Raw genomic sequence first — 17,006 nt, 5'->3', positions numbered from 1 at the left:
ATGCCAGTTGAAGGTAAATTAAAATATTACAAGAGCAAATAAGAAAGTTAAAGACATTGCTCAGTAATAAATCCTCTTGGTTTTTGTACCTATTTGGTTGATTAGCCGATAAATGTTGTAACTACCCGAAAATTTACATATTAGTTGTTTACGTTCTTTTAAATACCTAAAAGTACAGAGTATAATCGTGCCATTTTTGGTATGCCCCCTCCTTTTGAAATAATATATAAGTCATCGTTTCTGCTGTACTGCGATGTTAATTATGCAAGAGATTAATGCAATCGGCTTAATTTAGGACGAATAAATTAATGGGTCTGCGCGTCAGGAACAATACGCAGATACGGACTATTATTAGGCTTCATCTAATGCATCCGCATTAATTTATTTCTGGACAGCTACATGACTGGGTTAGTGGGTGTCCTTTCTAACAAATTACGTAACTTTTATTATTTGCAATTTATTATTTTAGTCTCATATTATGATATAACCGAGGGTGACTACAACATAACTTAAGGTGGTGTTTAGACCAAATGTGTTGCAAGAATTGTTTTTTTAGTAGAATCACTTCATTTGTTCAACTCGCTTATTCGATTGGCCTATTCTACACGCATTTTTAACACGTTCCTACTTATTTCATAGTAAATAACAAAATCAAACAAGAATATAGTTGCAATCATTTTCAGTGTCAGTCACATTTGTAAAAAAGTTAATTAAAGTCGTATTGTGAGTCAATAACATTATTACTCCACTGCCAAAAATCGATTATGCAATTGTATGAAAACAATTCAATCGTAACATGACATGGAACTGTTGTGTTGGCGACCCATTAGTCACCTCGTATTTGGAGTTATTTATACTTCGGCTGTCAAGGTCACGTGTTTGGCGTATCGACCCTTTGAGAATAGAAGAATAGCAAATCAGTGAAAAGGGTAAACAACTTAATAATAGTAGTAAAAGTGAAAATAAATTTGTTGTAACAACTAAAATCCCTTTGTTTGATGAAGACGGACACGAGACGCTTTCAAACACAATATTGGAGTATGTTCGGAAAGAGAAGAATGGAATGTATAGGATACATTCTACGACTCAACTTTCCGCAAATACTCTCGAGGTAAAGATAGACTAGTTTTATATTTTAAAAACGATTATATTCTGGTATGGCCAATGAAATCTATTTCTGCGAATATCTTCTAGGAACAATAAAGCGTAACGATACACAATGACCCACAAATATCACAGTGTGTCATAGCAAGACAAAGGAAGCCTCATCTGAATGCTATCAGAAAATTCCTCTTGGAAAAAACATCATTAATCCCAATACGGTTCGTTGTATCCCTTTGTGTCTGTCCAGCAAGTCATTATACAAATTATCTCTTAGTATCCCATTTAGAAAGATCATATTAAAGGAAGATATTTCGTTACACTCACTTGCGAACACAATGTCACAGATAATATGAGATAAATATTCATGGAGAAATAACGAGCGCTCATCTTCCTTGTTAAGGTGCTATAAATTTTCTCCTCTGCGATTTTAGAAGCGAAATTAACTTGTGATTTGATAAATAAATACATAATGTCACTTACAATTCCGCAAGGTTACGCCGCGACGTGTGTTCTGAACTCATGGTGTTTTATAACGGAAACAGATGAAACGAAAACAATTTTTTTTTACTGCCAGTTGGTGTCATTAAACAGAACTGACCGAAATGAATGCTGACGGTATCTACGAACAGCACAATACTAATGCTCTGACCGGAGATGATATCAGAGCACGGTGAACCAAATTAACACAAAATTACCAATTCTGAAAAACCTTGCAAGAAACTTTTAAGACTAGAACATTCTACGAGAAAATTAAAGCAAGAGAATTGTAACAATGCTAGCGGTAGCACGAAATTAGTTTCCGTTCTTTGTTACATTTTAAATCTACTCCTGTAACTTTAACTGCAAGAATCCGACCGTAATTTGTATTAAAAGCGGAAACCCGGAAGAAAATTAAGGTGATTATTTGCATTACAAACAAGCACGAAAATTTACTGAACAAAACATTCGATAGCAGCCCACGCCACGCGTGTGCCCATCAAAATAATGGCAGCTGGCCAAGATTCGGCATCCAGTGGCTAAGCGGCCATTTCAGAGCACAATCACCTTTAGACAAGAAAACTCGTAAATTAAGGACGCCGCGAGTGGGAAAGAAAAATTACCGGCAGTAAACAACACGCGAACTTGTACTGGAGACATCATATTCGCATTTTCCTGAACAGATATAGAATTAACACGTAAATTATGTTGTGTCTTAAGTTACTTCCTTACAATTATCACGCTTCAACAAACATTCCTTAAGAGCTTAATTCCAGTAAAGACGTGAAAAATTACAAGAACTTACTCAAATTCTTACTGAAAGGCTAGTTTTACTCTTAAACATTTTGAAATAATTTCGTTCCCAGGAATAAAGCGATTAAAAAGTTTAATAGTATAAAGAGCAAAGATTTACATACCTGGATGTTATAGACCGCATTTCTTCGACAGTGATGGGCTGCGTCTTGTAACGGTCGCGGTCGCGCTGTTTAGATCTTGACGTCGAAGGCTGGTCTCTGGGAGATAACTCTTTGGTAAGAGCCTGCTCCATACTTTGTATACGCGCAGCAATTGAAGGAAATGGTTTAGGATTACTACCTTCAACTTCCTGCGAGTTTTCTTGACCCCACAGATCAAAACGTGCGTTTTCACTATTTTCATCGACTTTTAATCGGCGATTGTTTAATATCGATAAGAGTTCATCGTTGACGTCTCCGATCAAGCTTTTAGATCGAGGGTTCGTTTTCGGTCGGAGATTTCGTCGTCTAAGCACAGCACTCGGGTAAGGATTTTTAGCGCTCTCTTCTGGCTCGAGCGAGAGATTCAACACGCGTCGCGGTCCAGCCGCCAACAAGTCGTTCGTTTCGCGACTGAAATTCGTGACACTGATGTTCGCATCGTTGTCCGCACAAAATGAGAGCCGTGGGCGCGGGGATTGGCTACGTTCCCTAGTGAGACTCGAACCTCTCTGCTTTAAAATAGGCCTTACAGTAGCTTCACATTCCGACCCAGAATGGTCTGACGTGCGTGACCTAAGGAGAGAGGACCGGCGAGAGCTTCTGTCGTCTTCGCTCAGATCGAAACTAGAAGTGTGCCCCTCGTCACCTGACAACTTTCTGCATGATTTCAAAATTGGCTTTTTCGGAAGTTCAAAGTCAAATTCTTCGTGTTCCACCGATTTTTTCTTCAAAATGGGCCTGGGCGTGTCAGATATAGGTATATCAACACATGGCCGCTCTTCAGAAAAACTCTTTTTCTTTAAGATTGGTCTTACAGTCTCCTTATCATCGTCCACTATTTCGGCGCCGCCAGCGGCTGCCAACAAAACTGCTTGAGCAATTGAAACGTGAGACGACGTAGTGCTGCTACTAGAACTAGAATTGGATTTCCGCTTCAAAATGCCATGCGGTTCAGGCGAGCTGTGAGACAAATCATCGTTAACATGTTCTTCTTCTCTGCTCATTTTTCTCTTTAGTATACCCTGTATTTGTCCATCAGGTGATCTGTTTCTAACCACATCTTCTAAAGATGATCTGCGATTTTTCAATATAGGTTTGTTCGTGTCCGGTGACCCATCTTCGGCGAATGATACTTCTGGACTGCAGGATCGCCTCCTAGCGACCTGTGATTCATCTAAGCTGCGTCGCTTCTTCAATATCCCTTGCCGTTGTCGATCCGAACGACACTGACGCGGTTCGATAACACTCGGAGAAAACGTCACCGGTGGAGAAGCAATCGCGTGATTAGAAGCATTATTAATTGCACTGTCTTCATTGATAGATTTTCGTTTCAAAATAGACACAGGCGTATGATTACAGGACGTCGACGTTGCATCAAGACGGCGGAATTGACTAGAAGTATCATTATTGAGATCAGAAAACATTGCACTTTGTTTTTCAAAGTCGATCAACCTCTGTGCTGCTGTGTCAATGTCCCTCAATCTTTCAGTTACACCTCTGTTCTGTATTGGTTTCTCGCTGGTATGACCAAAAGTGAAAGCATGACCGTTATTTCTGTTTTCAGAAGTCGATGCAAATAACGTTGTGTCAAAACGTGGCTCAGACGAGTCTAAATTTATTTTATTACTATTTAAGTTATTCGATAATTTGTTAACCCTATCTAAAGTTTGTTTCGTCAACGCAGCTAAGCTATCCATCTCCTGCGAAAGTCTAGAGCTACTAGTGTGTGGTCTCATTGTTTCATGTAGAGTCGACATTTTTGTAGAATCTTTGTAATTTTCTAGGCTAGTACCGACTTTCGCCTCTGGCTTAGCAACTTGTAAATTGTCATTTAATATATTTTTACTAGGCGATGCGTTTTTAGCAACATTCGTGTCTCCTGAAGATTTATTCTCTAAACTAGTCAGTCTTTTCTTTGAATTATGATATTTTTCACTAAGACTTTCATATTCTTTTTGAGCTCGATGTCTTCTATCGTTACGATTACTTTCGGTATCACTTTTTGCTTTCTCCGGGCTTTTACTTAGGGACTTGCGTCTCAATGACTCTGCTTTTGATTTATTTTCGGCTTTCGACGCCTTATCTTTTTTGGGTTCCTGTTTCGGTGATATGGAAGTCCTTGTTTGTTTTTCAACAGATTTCTTGGAAAGAGGTATACAGCTAGGTTTCGTGGCAGTATCAGAACTTCTTCTCCTTTCTGTCGCTTTTTGAGTTAAAACGGTAGGAGGAGAGGATTTTGGTGGAGAGGTTTTGATTCCGAAAGTTAAATTAAGATTAGATAGTTTGGAAGACGGCAGTGAGTTCTCAGTCTTGGTGTACGGTGCTTCGAGGGATCGACGGTTTTTTGTTTTCGCGACAGTTCCTGAAACAAGCAAAAAATATTGGTTAGTTTGTGTATAAAAGAGTTCAGACTAACTAAAACGGCATGAATAATTCGGATTGTCAGAGCGGAAGCGGACGTTATTGACCTACACGGGTGTATTGTTCAAAGCAAGTTCACTGACAGCTGCGCAAACGCCCATAGCCATGACGTTTCGCGCGATATGGCAACCGGGGGCTATTGTTACAAACGCTATTCCCGTCATATTGTGTAATACATGTGAGTAGAAGAATGCCTGCAGGGCAAGATTAACATAAATACCGGTCACGGCCCCAGGTATGTAAAAAAGTATCTTCACAAGCAAATAGAAAAAATATATATGTATAATCTACGCCATTTATTAGTACAAGTTTGATTAATAGTTATGGTGTTGCATCTGACATTCAAATGGATTATACCAGGATACTAGTAATAACCATCAATAAAAAACAGGTATTTCACTGGATATGATTTTTTGCGTCTCTATTGACGCACGACAAACGTGTTTGCAGCTTGCTACTGAAGCGTGAATATGTGACAAAAACAGAACCTATGTCCTGAAACGTCCAATAAAGATAAAGCGATTCAATCACGTGCGAATGGTCGAAGGCTGTGGTCTATGCGGTTTTCAACCGCGACCGTGGTATTCCGTGCGACAACATGATTTCTATTACGGACATTAAGATATCGTATATCGGTCGAGTGCACTTGACATTTTTTTAGCGAGAATGTGCGATATAATGCAAGGACAGTTACAAGATAGACGGATAGAAATAATGAATATACAAATACGACTTTTGTCTTTGCGAAAGTTAAACGAAACGGTCGTTAAATATTCACGTGTTTTCTTACATTACGTGACATTGAAAGAAATGTCGCAGTGCAATTATAGACAACTGCGGCGGAATTTTAACCGAAATTTTAGTAAACGTATAATTCGCTTTAATTTTTTTCCGTATGGGGTCACGCGACCTCTCCAGTCAGGTTTAATAAATATGGACACGGAAAGTGTCAAAATATGTACACACTAAAAGCCTGATTTAGACGGCGTGCGAACTCGCATGAGATTTTACTTACGCCGTGTCTTGCGTGGGCGACGGTCGCGCGACCGTCGCCATCGCATCGTCTACTTCCATATCGATAAGGTTTGATTTCGTATGCGTCGCATCGCCGTCGCGCGACCATCGCGCGACCGTCGCCCACGCAATCCACGGCGTTACACTGCGGGCTGTTGAGGTTACATAGGTACAATTTTGAACAGCTATCAAATACCGCAATGTTAAAACTCGTATGCGAGTTCTCGTACCGTCTAAATGGGCCCTAATGCGCTGGTATACGATCGTGTATACATACTTTTGACTCTTTGCCGGTCTCCATTAATACCTTGAGTGTCCTAGATTCCGTCCTAATTCGCCTAGTTAGCCGTGACGTCATTACAGTTAATGTGGGGTTGAATTGCGCGATTTTCTAGACATTTTGTTGACTAGAACGTGACTCAGCAATTACCGTATGACAGTCAACAGAAAAGTTCAACCTAAGCTTTTGTTTGCACTAAATACCTTTTGAAATTACGCTCCTTTATTTTAATGAATTACTTTGAAATCAATGAACCTTGTAGATAGATTAATTCATGAAGACGTGAGCTTTGGCTCATATTGCCATGCTATTATTGGTCATTTACACAAATAGGCTTCATCATAAATGCTCGCCCAGAAGCCTGTTCACCCTTGATTTGAAGATGATGCTTAGCTGTGGACGTAGAAAGGGCTGAATAAAAGACTACCATTTCAAACAACAATTCGCACGAAGCGCTTTGCTTCTTTTTTTTACACGCACTGCCAAGGAGGAGTGGAATTCCTTGCCGGCGTCTATGACCGTTTCCCAGCTCATGTAACCCAGCAACCTTCAAATCAAGGGTCAACCTGAACAGGCACCTTCTGGGAGTTCTGGGCGAGCTCGCACCATCGTAGGCCACGTCTTCGCCTCGACTAGTCTATGCCCATAAGCCTATTTATAATTTAAAAAAAAAACCTTTGCCTATAGGTTATAGATATGGACTTAAAATATTTCAAAAAGCATTCACAGCTACATATCAAAACACCTCTTTCACACAGAACAATGGTGTTATGCTAACATATCGAACAATAACACGTGCGATTGTAATGGTCATGTATTACAACAATATACTGACACTATTTTTATAACAAACTAGCAAACTGCGTAGAATATGATGAACGTGGATAGGATAGACTTTCTTAAAGTGTAACCTCATTATAGTTATTGTTTTCATCAATGATGTTATTTAATGCTTGATACCTGCATGCGTGGTTGTTAAATTATATTGATAAGTATTTATTATTTATTTATTACAATAATTAGCACTAACAGTTAAACCTTACGTACTAATTTATAATAATTTATATGGTAATAAAATAAAGTAATCAATTAATAAAATAAGTGAAACAATTACAATTAAATGACATTTAAAACAATTCAATTACATAATAATAAAAAATACAATTGATAAAAATACAATTTAGATCGAACTTTGCGTTACAATAAGTATAAGAGACATTAAGGCTGGAAACAGTGCTCGACCGATAATATTCGCGTATCATATGCGCTGATCGTCAGTCGTGATCAAGCGTACAGTGTTCGACCGAGACGGTCGACGCGTACCGTACGTTACGTACGCTAGTTGTAGGTAAGTATATGATCTGTCGCTTAGATCAGCGTCGCATTGAACGTACGTATACAACTATAATAATACGACTTACGATACAACCTACGACTGTAGTAAGCGCGACGTAGCTACATACGTGCGTAAGTAGTAAATCAGCGCTGTATTTCGACATATATTTTCATTTATATAGCTATAATACGTCCAACCCATATCAGCTGACCGTCGGTCGAGCACTGTTTCCAACCTCAGACCTCAATTAAATTTAGGATTCTTCATTTAAAATTAATTAAAATATCTTCCTTAATTTTCACGAAGGAATTCGATGACAGCGAAGTATTTTCACGAGTCATTAAATAATCGCGAGCCATGCCTACGAAATTAGAACTTCACTGAGAATTAGATATTCTCAGTTAAGAAATTAAGTAGCACTTCTGAATGTTAAATAGGTAAGATGGAGATAAAGTTACAAAGCAAATCTTTCGTTAACTTAATACCACTTTGATTTTAGTGTCAGATAAGATTAACATTATTACATTGTTAATCACAAATAGAGCTTTCTGAGATCATCAGAGTAGGTATGTGGTGGTAGGGTTATACTCAACTCCGAATCAGGCTGCTTTTCCACCAAAGATGCGTAGATTAATTACATATTTCACGTATAAATAGAAGTCATGTTTAAAATGATTGATGAATAATGATTAATTATGAAATAAATCTTTTGAATCATCCTATATGCAGCGTGACGTCAAATTTATGTCTTCGGCATGAAAGTTACGGGCCCGGTAATAATAAAGCAAATTGTCTCTATGCCAGTTCTCCATCGAGATCCCAATTTTGACGTTTATTTTAAAAAAGAATAAGCTTTTCAGACATAATAGTTAATCCTTCTGATGTTTCGTAGAATTTATAAGCTTTATTATTACACTTAAGAGTAACCTCGTCAAGTTACTTTCATAATCTAGGAGTTTTTATACTCAATACTGTATTTAATGAGGAGTATTAAATGCGAAGGTAATGACTTGATGTTGAAAGCCGTAATGAATTTTATAAAGCTTATTTATAATAAAATTAGAAAATTACAGAGGGATAAAGGATTGTGGCTTTCCATGAGACAAGATTCCAAGATTCAAGAGCGGGCAAGGTGCTGACAAATACAACACGCCCCTATTACCAAAGCGTTAAGTGCGTGTTCCGATATTAGTGAGCACTTGATATATCAGATGACGACTGCCTTGCAATTGAATTATGGACACTTCTGAGTTGGACAGCTACAATTATCTTTAATAACTATTATTACTACGAATATAACTATTTATTAGCTAATAGTTTAATAACTAGCATTTTATAACTGCGAGCGTCTTTAATACGATTACTGATACAATTAGTTCAGTACATCAAGTACAGTCGCGAGTTCATAAATATGTGTACATTTTTTCACCTTATTGCATCGAGTTAAGGTGAAGAAATGTACACATATTTATGAACTCGACTGTACATGGTTTAACTATTCTTGCGTTGGGATGGGAGATTTATAAGATAAGACTTGTTATTAATGATAATAGTAAAATTGATTTGTGTTCCTTGGTTTTAAACTTAGTACCTGGATATAGGTAACTTTAAAATTTAGTTTAAGACAAATACAGTGTACCTATAGCCGAAAAGAGTAAAACTGTTGATACTCCTTAAAAATGTACCTAGTGTTAACCTGTACTAACACAGTTTAAACAATAAATATTTCTGATTTCTGATTTTCCTTCCCAGTTACTATTTCTACATTCATTTGTAAACTTTTCTAGTCATTTCATCTCTCTATCTCTAGGCAAAATATTATTCATTTATTGATTTAGTCGTAAACGTAAACTTAATAAATCACCAGATCGCCACATGAAACCTAATGGAATGCCTATGTTCGTGACTTGTCGTTATTTCTAAGCGGAAGTGCGTTCAAAGTAAATAATAAGGCTTTTCGGCAGTGCTTTACTGGTGTAAGTTTTTCAGTTTCGTCAAGGGAAACGGATATGGTTGTTTGTCTTAAAAATTTTGTAATACAAATTCAGTCGTAGTCAATGAATAATTTCAACAAAAACTTGATTTATTTTTTCTAGTAAGGTCAGTGTGGAGAAGACCGTCTACCCAGAAAGACCGTCTACTGAATATAACTTTTGTATTTATATATCTATCACTTCTTACACCTCCGAAGGTAGACCAGTTTTTCATCCTTAATCCATTGGTCTTCAATAGATATCCCTAGGACGAACACTAGTTAACAAAAAATTTATTCGTGTTTCGAACTCGACCATCGAGTTCAACATGGTTACGCAAAAAATTAAAATAAAATAGAAGCAGTTGGAATATTTGTGCATTATGTATGTAACGTGTTAATTTAATAATCGTTCTTCCTGTCTATTACAATTAATTCTCTTAAAAACGCGTTCAATTTATTGTTTTATGTCTTGAAATATGTAATTTCGAAATTGTGCCTAGTCGGAAAGACCGGCATATAAGAATAAGGCACCTTTTTTAGGCTTTATGGGAAATAAGTCGAGTTTAAACGGGTGTTGTAGGTTAATTTTAATTATAAGTTTTGGCTTTGCTTTTGTCTGGACCTGAAAAAAGAAGGTTATCAACCTCATTTACGGGACATACGACGGTCTTGCCTTATAAATAGAAAAATGCTGATATGTTGAAAATATCAACGTTATTTGTTTTAATATCTATCACATTACTCCCTGTTATTACAGAATATAACAATGAACATGATTTTGATACTTATTTCCATATGAAATTACGCGACTTTACGCGTTTTTCCGTACTCAGCGCGTGGGGACGGTCAACCTACCGAGTCCTAAAAAAAGTGATTTTTATCACATAAGTTTACTTTAATTCACCAAAGTATTATAAAAGCTGTGTAAAATATAAAATTTGCTAGCCCATAGGACCATGCGGATCACTCCACACTACTTTAATAGTCTAGATTTATCCACTCAAACTTTATTTCAAATAAAGTATGCCGGTCTTGCCCGCACTGACCTTACCTACCTAAATTTATAGATACAGCTTGTTAGGGAATCATCGTTTCTGTATAATAAGTAGGAGGAGTGATGATGCTGATTTGCTTGTTTAATCACCAGCAGTACTGCCCTAGGATACTTATACATATGTATACTCGTAAACATATCGTTTGTCATATTCTAATGAGTACCTTAGAAGATACGAGGGAACAGATGAACATACATAGCTAAATACATACGGGCTAAAGTCATAACCCTTTGCGTTGACGTAGTCTGGTAAAAAGCATAGGTTTTTAAAACTTGAGGTAAAACAAGCTTTCATAACAAAATTAAATCTTGATTAAAGTAAAGAGGATCGAGTATTATAGAAAGTTACTATCGAACTAAAATGTGTAATCACAGTGCTTAGACTGTGCCATCTCTTGACACAGGCTTAAAACTTTTGAACCTCAGTTTTGACAATTTGGCCCATATTCTTAGCTTGATATGTTTTAAAATGTCAAATATTAATATTAGCGCCATCTGAGCGTATCCCAAAGGTGTAATGCCATCTAGGCCACCGTACCTTTTTCTGTATGGTACTGAGGTACGTTTTTATCTTAGATTTACCTGTCTATACGGAGTTATATATGTCTTTGATTAAAGTCACAACTAGTTAGGTACCTCCCGCTCCCGACTGTCGTGTAGTGAGACAATTTGTATGAAACAAGGCACGTCTAGACGAAGGTATTGTCGGACAAATCTCGTTAGTCACGCTGCGCGGTCCGCAAAGGACATCATATTCGGTCCTGCTGGTTTCTATTCACCCTGTGTGGCAACGATCTATGGGTACTACTCAGGGTATAGAGTACCTATGCCATCATCATCTGCCTTGCGTTATCCCGGCATTCACCACGGCTCATGAGAGCCTGGGGTCCGCTTTTGACAACTAATCCCTAAATTTGGCGAATCTACTAGTTTTTACGGAAGCGAGTGCCATCTGACCTTTCATTCTATTCCAATCCGAAGGGTAACTAGGCCTTATTGAGATTAGTCCGGTTTCCTCACGATGTTAGCGACTGGCAAATATCAAATAACATTTCGCACATAAGTTCCGAAAAACTCATTGGAATAATTTATAATAAAGGATGACTTCAAGAAAGGAGGACAAGACGGAGCGATGGGTCAATTCAATTATCCCTGAGCTATCAATTGACATATTCTATTAAAATTGACACAAATATCGGCCCGGCATGACCCGGTTTCTCGTAAATCATGGAGTAAGTATTACAAAATATCACATTTTTATCTGCTATGCCCTAACAGGGTGTCGTAGAACGTGTACCTACCCATTATTGTATACTTATGTGAAAGCATTAATAAATGAATATGAATATATGAAATGATAATAAAATGGATTTGAATGAGAAAAATACTCAACTTATAACAGACTTGCCCCTTATTCATAAACGTTCTCTAAAGTTATCAAGCCGATAAAGTTCGTTTGTTCCTTTCTATCACATTAGTACGTCGGAAAGGGACAAACGAACTTCGGCATGATAACTTCAATAAGGGTGTTAGCGGGAATTCATTGAAAGCGTTGCACAAATTTACAAAATATTGGCCTGAAGCCCAGAATTCTGTGAAATGGCTGACGCGGCCACAAAGAAAAAGACTTCAAAAAATTCCGCTAACATTTTTCCGACTTTGATACATTTCACGAAACGTTACCTGTTTATTTTGTTGTTGAAATAAGCCGTTTTTATTTTTTAACGTCTAGCCGAATAAAAAAATGGCCATTTTGACTTCGGGTCAAGAGTTCGAAGCCCGCGCTTCGTGGCCGATAACCTTTGGGCAATTTAGCGAACTTTGTCACCTCAATTTTAATAATCCTCCTTTTGAAGAAAACAGTAATTAATTGGTTAATTTTGTCACGTCGCATAAAAGAAAGCTACCGGATTTGGAAATTAATTCTTTGGTACAGTTATAAAAGACACTGCTGAGGTAGGTAATAATACTAATAATTAATAATGTCATCAATAAGTCATTTTTAAAACACAAATTAGTAGGTAATATTAATAAAGTCAATGAACTTGACTATAAAACCGGGAAAATAATAGAATCCCTTTCAATAATTTTACGTTATTTTTTGATAATGAATTCACAAAGGCATTCTGATTGTAATGACATTCATTCATTGCAATCTTGTTTACTCGTAAGAGCGTAAAATGTCAATGAGACAATAACGTAACGTGAATGTCGACAATGCATTCTGATGTAACTTTATTACGTGATATTGTATCATTTTACTACAAAATGTTTTTATTAAAGCAAATGAGAATGTTCTACATGTTGCGTACGTATTGCATACATACACTGAAGGTAAACTGTAAATATTGTGATAATAATAACAATTGCTACTGAATTGGTGAGCTCCATCAGATTCTGTCCTCACTTTCAATCAGGTTTAACTAGGGTCAATCGCCGATCAGTCTATAAATAGGGTGCGTTGGGGGTAATTTCGAAGGTCTTCTAATTTCAAGTCATGTGACACACACAAAAATTACCATATCAAGATTCCCCTTTCGAAATTAACCGAGCATTTCTGTGCTTCAAAATCATCCCAATGCACCCTAATAAAAAAAGTCACACGTAATATTTAGTTGCATTATTTTGCATATTCAATAAAGCGCTTAATCCTAGTACATTTTGGACGAACATTTACTTTAAAAACATATTGGACTAAGTTTGTTACGATTTCTGTTTTTGCACTTTGGACGCAACTTGAGCTGAATATTTTGCCCCATTGATGATGATTATCATTGATGATGATGAGTAAGTAAAAAAGTAGCGCGGAAAAGCCGGAAAGTTTCCAACTGCCTTATTCATCATTCGATTGCCCTTATCCCAATTAGCATTTCGTCACTACTTTAAAAAAAAACTTGTATCTTCGTCTGTCAATGAAAAGAAAATTGTAGTATGTATGGAATGCATATAGACTTACTGCGTTTTAACTTTGAGAAGCAGTGTGAGATACGAGATTTTTTAAAAGTAGTGACGATTTGTCTTTTTCTCCATACCTCTCAATCGGACGTCGTCTTTTCATTCAATTGCATTCGTTTCATATTATCTCTCACACAGTACAACCACCTTTTCTTAGGCTTTTCTCTGCCGTACTGAAAGTTAATTAAGACAATACAGGAGGGGTCAATTCTCCATACAAACACTCTCGACTATTTCCTTCCTGGTTTTTGAAGATAGAGTAGTGATTTTTTCAACACAGATTATTAATATTTTTATCTGTGTCGGACCGTTTTGATTTTTTCGACATTTTTATTTTTAAAGACGCTAGAGCCAAAAACGGCTTTTCATTATGGCGCAACAAAAAGGTGTGATGCTCAAGATTGGTAACAATTAGCCAAAAAAACTAAACGGTCCGACACAGACTATTTTCATTGTTATTCAGATTCTCAAATTTCGTTCCGATTGAATAAGTTTTGAAGGAGGAAACAGTCGAGAGCGGAACCTCGAATTTAAAGTTTTTTTCGCAATATCTTTTAACTGAGTTGTTTTCAATAAACATTTTTTTTTCAATAAATCTAGTTGATAACATTAGTATATTAAACTAGAATTCCGAAATTAAAAGGGGGGCTCTTTTCCATTTTAGCATTTTCGCTCCTGTAGCGTCTTAAGCCACAGACAAAATAGCCAATAAGAAATGAAAGTAAGATTGATAACCGAAAAGGTTAATAGGTACCCTTGAAACATAACTTTTGCGTAGCTATTATCATCAACACCTACGCAGACCATTAATCAAAGTCGAGAAGTTAATCCGACCCACGGCCTTTGTTTGCGACAAATACTTAATTTTACGCACCGACGCGGACGCCATCAGAGTTTCTTCTTATTAACTTTTCGGTCAAGTGTCAAGTCAGCCTTAGTGTCTTGTAGGCATTTTCTAAAGTTCACTGACTTCAGAACGATATCTTAAAGATCTCTTTCAGTTATCGTGCGATTCCCTCTCGCCAAAACTACGGGCAAGGTATGTCGACTGTGGGATATGGGTCCAATTGTGTTGTGGGCTATGGGCAACCTGTCTCTGCAATATCACGATTTCGTTTTCCTTCAACTCCCTATTTTCTAAGGGCGAAGTCGAAACCGCAACAGTGTCATCTTCTCTGCCTGCCCAGGGACACAGAGGTGAGTTTATGTATGTGTATGTTATCACTTTGGTGTTTTAATGACATAAGTCCGAATTGGCCGGGTCGTGAACCCGTGATGAGGTTGAGGCGTGGCGTGGGTGTCGCGATAAGTTCTCATTAAAGAGAAGTTATCAATATACTCGGTAAAATTTCTAATGGTTGTGGGTGGCACCTCATTATTAGCAAGGTCTTAAATAGTCACATTATTAATTCTTTTAGATTCTAAGCCTATTAAAACAACCCATCAACCTAATACAAACCCCCGTTATTTTTTTCTTAACATTTCAGAAACATCTACGATTCATTAGTTTTGACACGAGATACTCTACACAATCTAATAAACGTCGCAATTGAAGGAAACAGTCGGTGATCTGTTCCAAAAAGAACGCATCTTTATCAAAGAAAACTCAAATCTTCGTTCATGTCATTAGTTATTTATAGTTCATATTCATACAAAGTACCTCGTAAATTCATTAACATTTGCACCCACTCCAAGAAAATGATTTCGCCATAAACGCACGACGGGTATTTTTCCTAATGTGTGTAACCTAGATTTCCCTTGAGGCGTACGCTGTAGCACTGAGGGAGTGGGCAAGCCAATATTTATGAAAACATTAAGGTTGATTGGTTGAAGAGTTACAGAGACTGTAACCAATTTTCAGAGCAAAGTACGCGTTTTAAGAATTTGGGTTCATGGCTGCGAAAAATTGCAACTGTAGGGTCAACGGACGGATGTTTCTTATCATGGTCAATTTCAACGTTTGTAGGAGTTTTCAATATAAAGTTTAAATGGCAAACGTCGATACAGCAGAATACTTGAGCAATCAATGAGCGCACTGCGACTACAATTGTATTTGTTTTGAAGTCAGGCGCAATTTTTATTAGAATTTTATAAACACCAACAAGATAACAATAACACCATAACACTGAACAGAATCCGTGTTAAATACAAATTTCACGGCGCACATCCAGATATAAATAACAAAATTATTCATTTCACAATGACTTTGCATCCGCATGAAGGAAGGGTAAAAAAGATACAGATTTCCAAGAAGCTTAAACACACCAGACACCTAATAACATAAAAACAATAATGCCGGAGTAATGATAAAGAATTACTTTGTACAGAAATTTTCACAAAAACATCCCATTTTCATTGTACCTAATTGTTTGTGTCCAATGGAAACTTCTATTTTGGTCCATAAATTTTCGACCGATACAACCAAAAACTTCGGGCCAATAGATAGAAACGGAGTTAAACTTCACTGAAACTTATATTATACTAGCTTTTTCTCGCGGCTTCGCCCACGTACTGTACTGTTATTCAAACGTTGAACTTTGGACCCCCATTTCACCCCCTTTGGATGTGAATTTAGAAAAATCCTTTTTAGTGCTCCTCTACACCTTATAAGGAACATTCGTGCCTAATTTGCAATCTCTAAGACTAACGGTTTCGGCTGTGGGTGCTTTTATATTATTACTAGATTTTCCCCGCGGCTTCGCTCGCGTTAGAAAGAGACAAAAAATAGCCTATGTCACTATCTCCATCCCTTCAACTATCTCCACTTAAAAAATCGCGTTAATTCGTCGCTCCGTTTTGCCGTGAAGACGGACAAACAAACAGACACACACACTTTCCCATTTATAATATTAGTATGGATATATTATATGGGAACTGCTTACCGACTTTGCAGTAACCATGAAAAGTTGCAGCCCTGTGTCGGCCCAGAATGCTCCAACTTGTGGCCAATGGACACAGCTGATTTAATGAGGTGATTTCCACATAGTAATCAATCCACTCGTGTAGTTTTCTGGTAACATCGTTATTGTTCAAGTCCTCGTACGTCACATGAAAAACAACACGGTGTAAGTGCGACACGACAAACAGAATATCGAGCTGTGCAAACACAGACGGTATTCAATACTTACAGGGATACTATTGCTATTGAACTGATCGAAGGCGAGTTGTAGTCACAAATGCGGAATTTTCCTTTCTACCATCGGCAACACTGTACGATTGTCTGTTAAGGGTGTTGCTGTTTGTACAGACAGGATCAACAGTAGCCAGCGATATTATAGCATAACTAAAAATCTAACAGATACTTCTGTAAACTGTAGAGTTAGTTATATCCAGTTAAAAGACAGATTCAATTAGAAAAATCATACTGGCTACTTAAATTCTAAAATTATCAACGTAACTGTCGTAAATAGCCCCAAAATATAGGTAAATAACGA

At 37.2% G+C, this 17,006-nt stretch overlaps 1 protein-coding gene across 1 annotated transcript in view; it reads right to left on the bottom strand.

Annotated features, from left to right (window-relative positions):
* The window catches only part of LOC125231690, a 359,160-nt gene that overhangs the window by 164,702 nt on the left and 177,452 nt on the right, over positions 1-17,006 (bottom strand). The window contains 1 exon segment of the mRNA XM_048137216.1: positions 2,499-4,899. Within this exon segment, the coding sequence (XP_047993173.1) occupies positions 2,499-4,899 (2,401 nt within the window).

This window comes from Leguminivora glycinivorella, chromosome 12 (assembly GCF_023078275.1).
Source record: "Leguminivora glycinivorella isolate SPB_JAAS2020 chromosome 12, LegGlyc_1.1, whole genome shotgun sequence".
Taxonomy (NCBI): Eukaryota; Metazoa; Arthropoda; class Insecta; order Lepidoptera; family Tortricidae; genus Leguminivora; species Leguminivora glycinivorella.
Note: the sequence above shows the minus strand (reverse complement) of the source record. Positions and strands in the feature narration are given on the sequence as shown.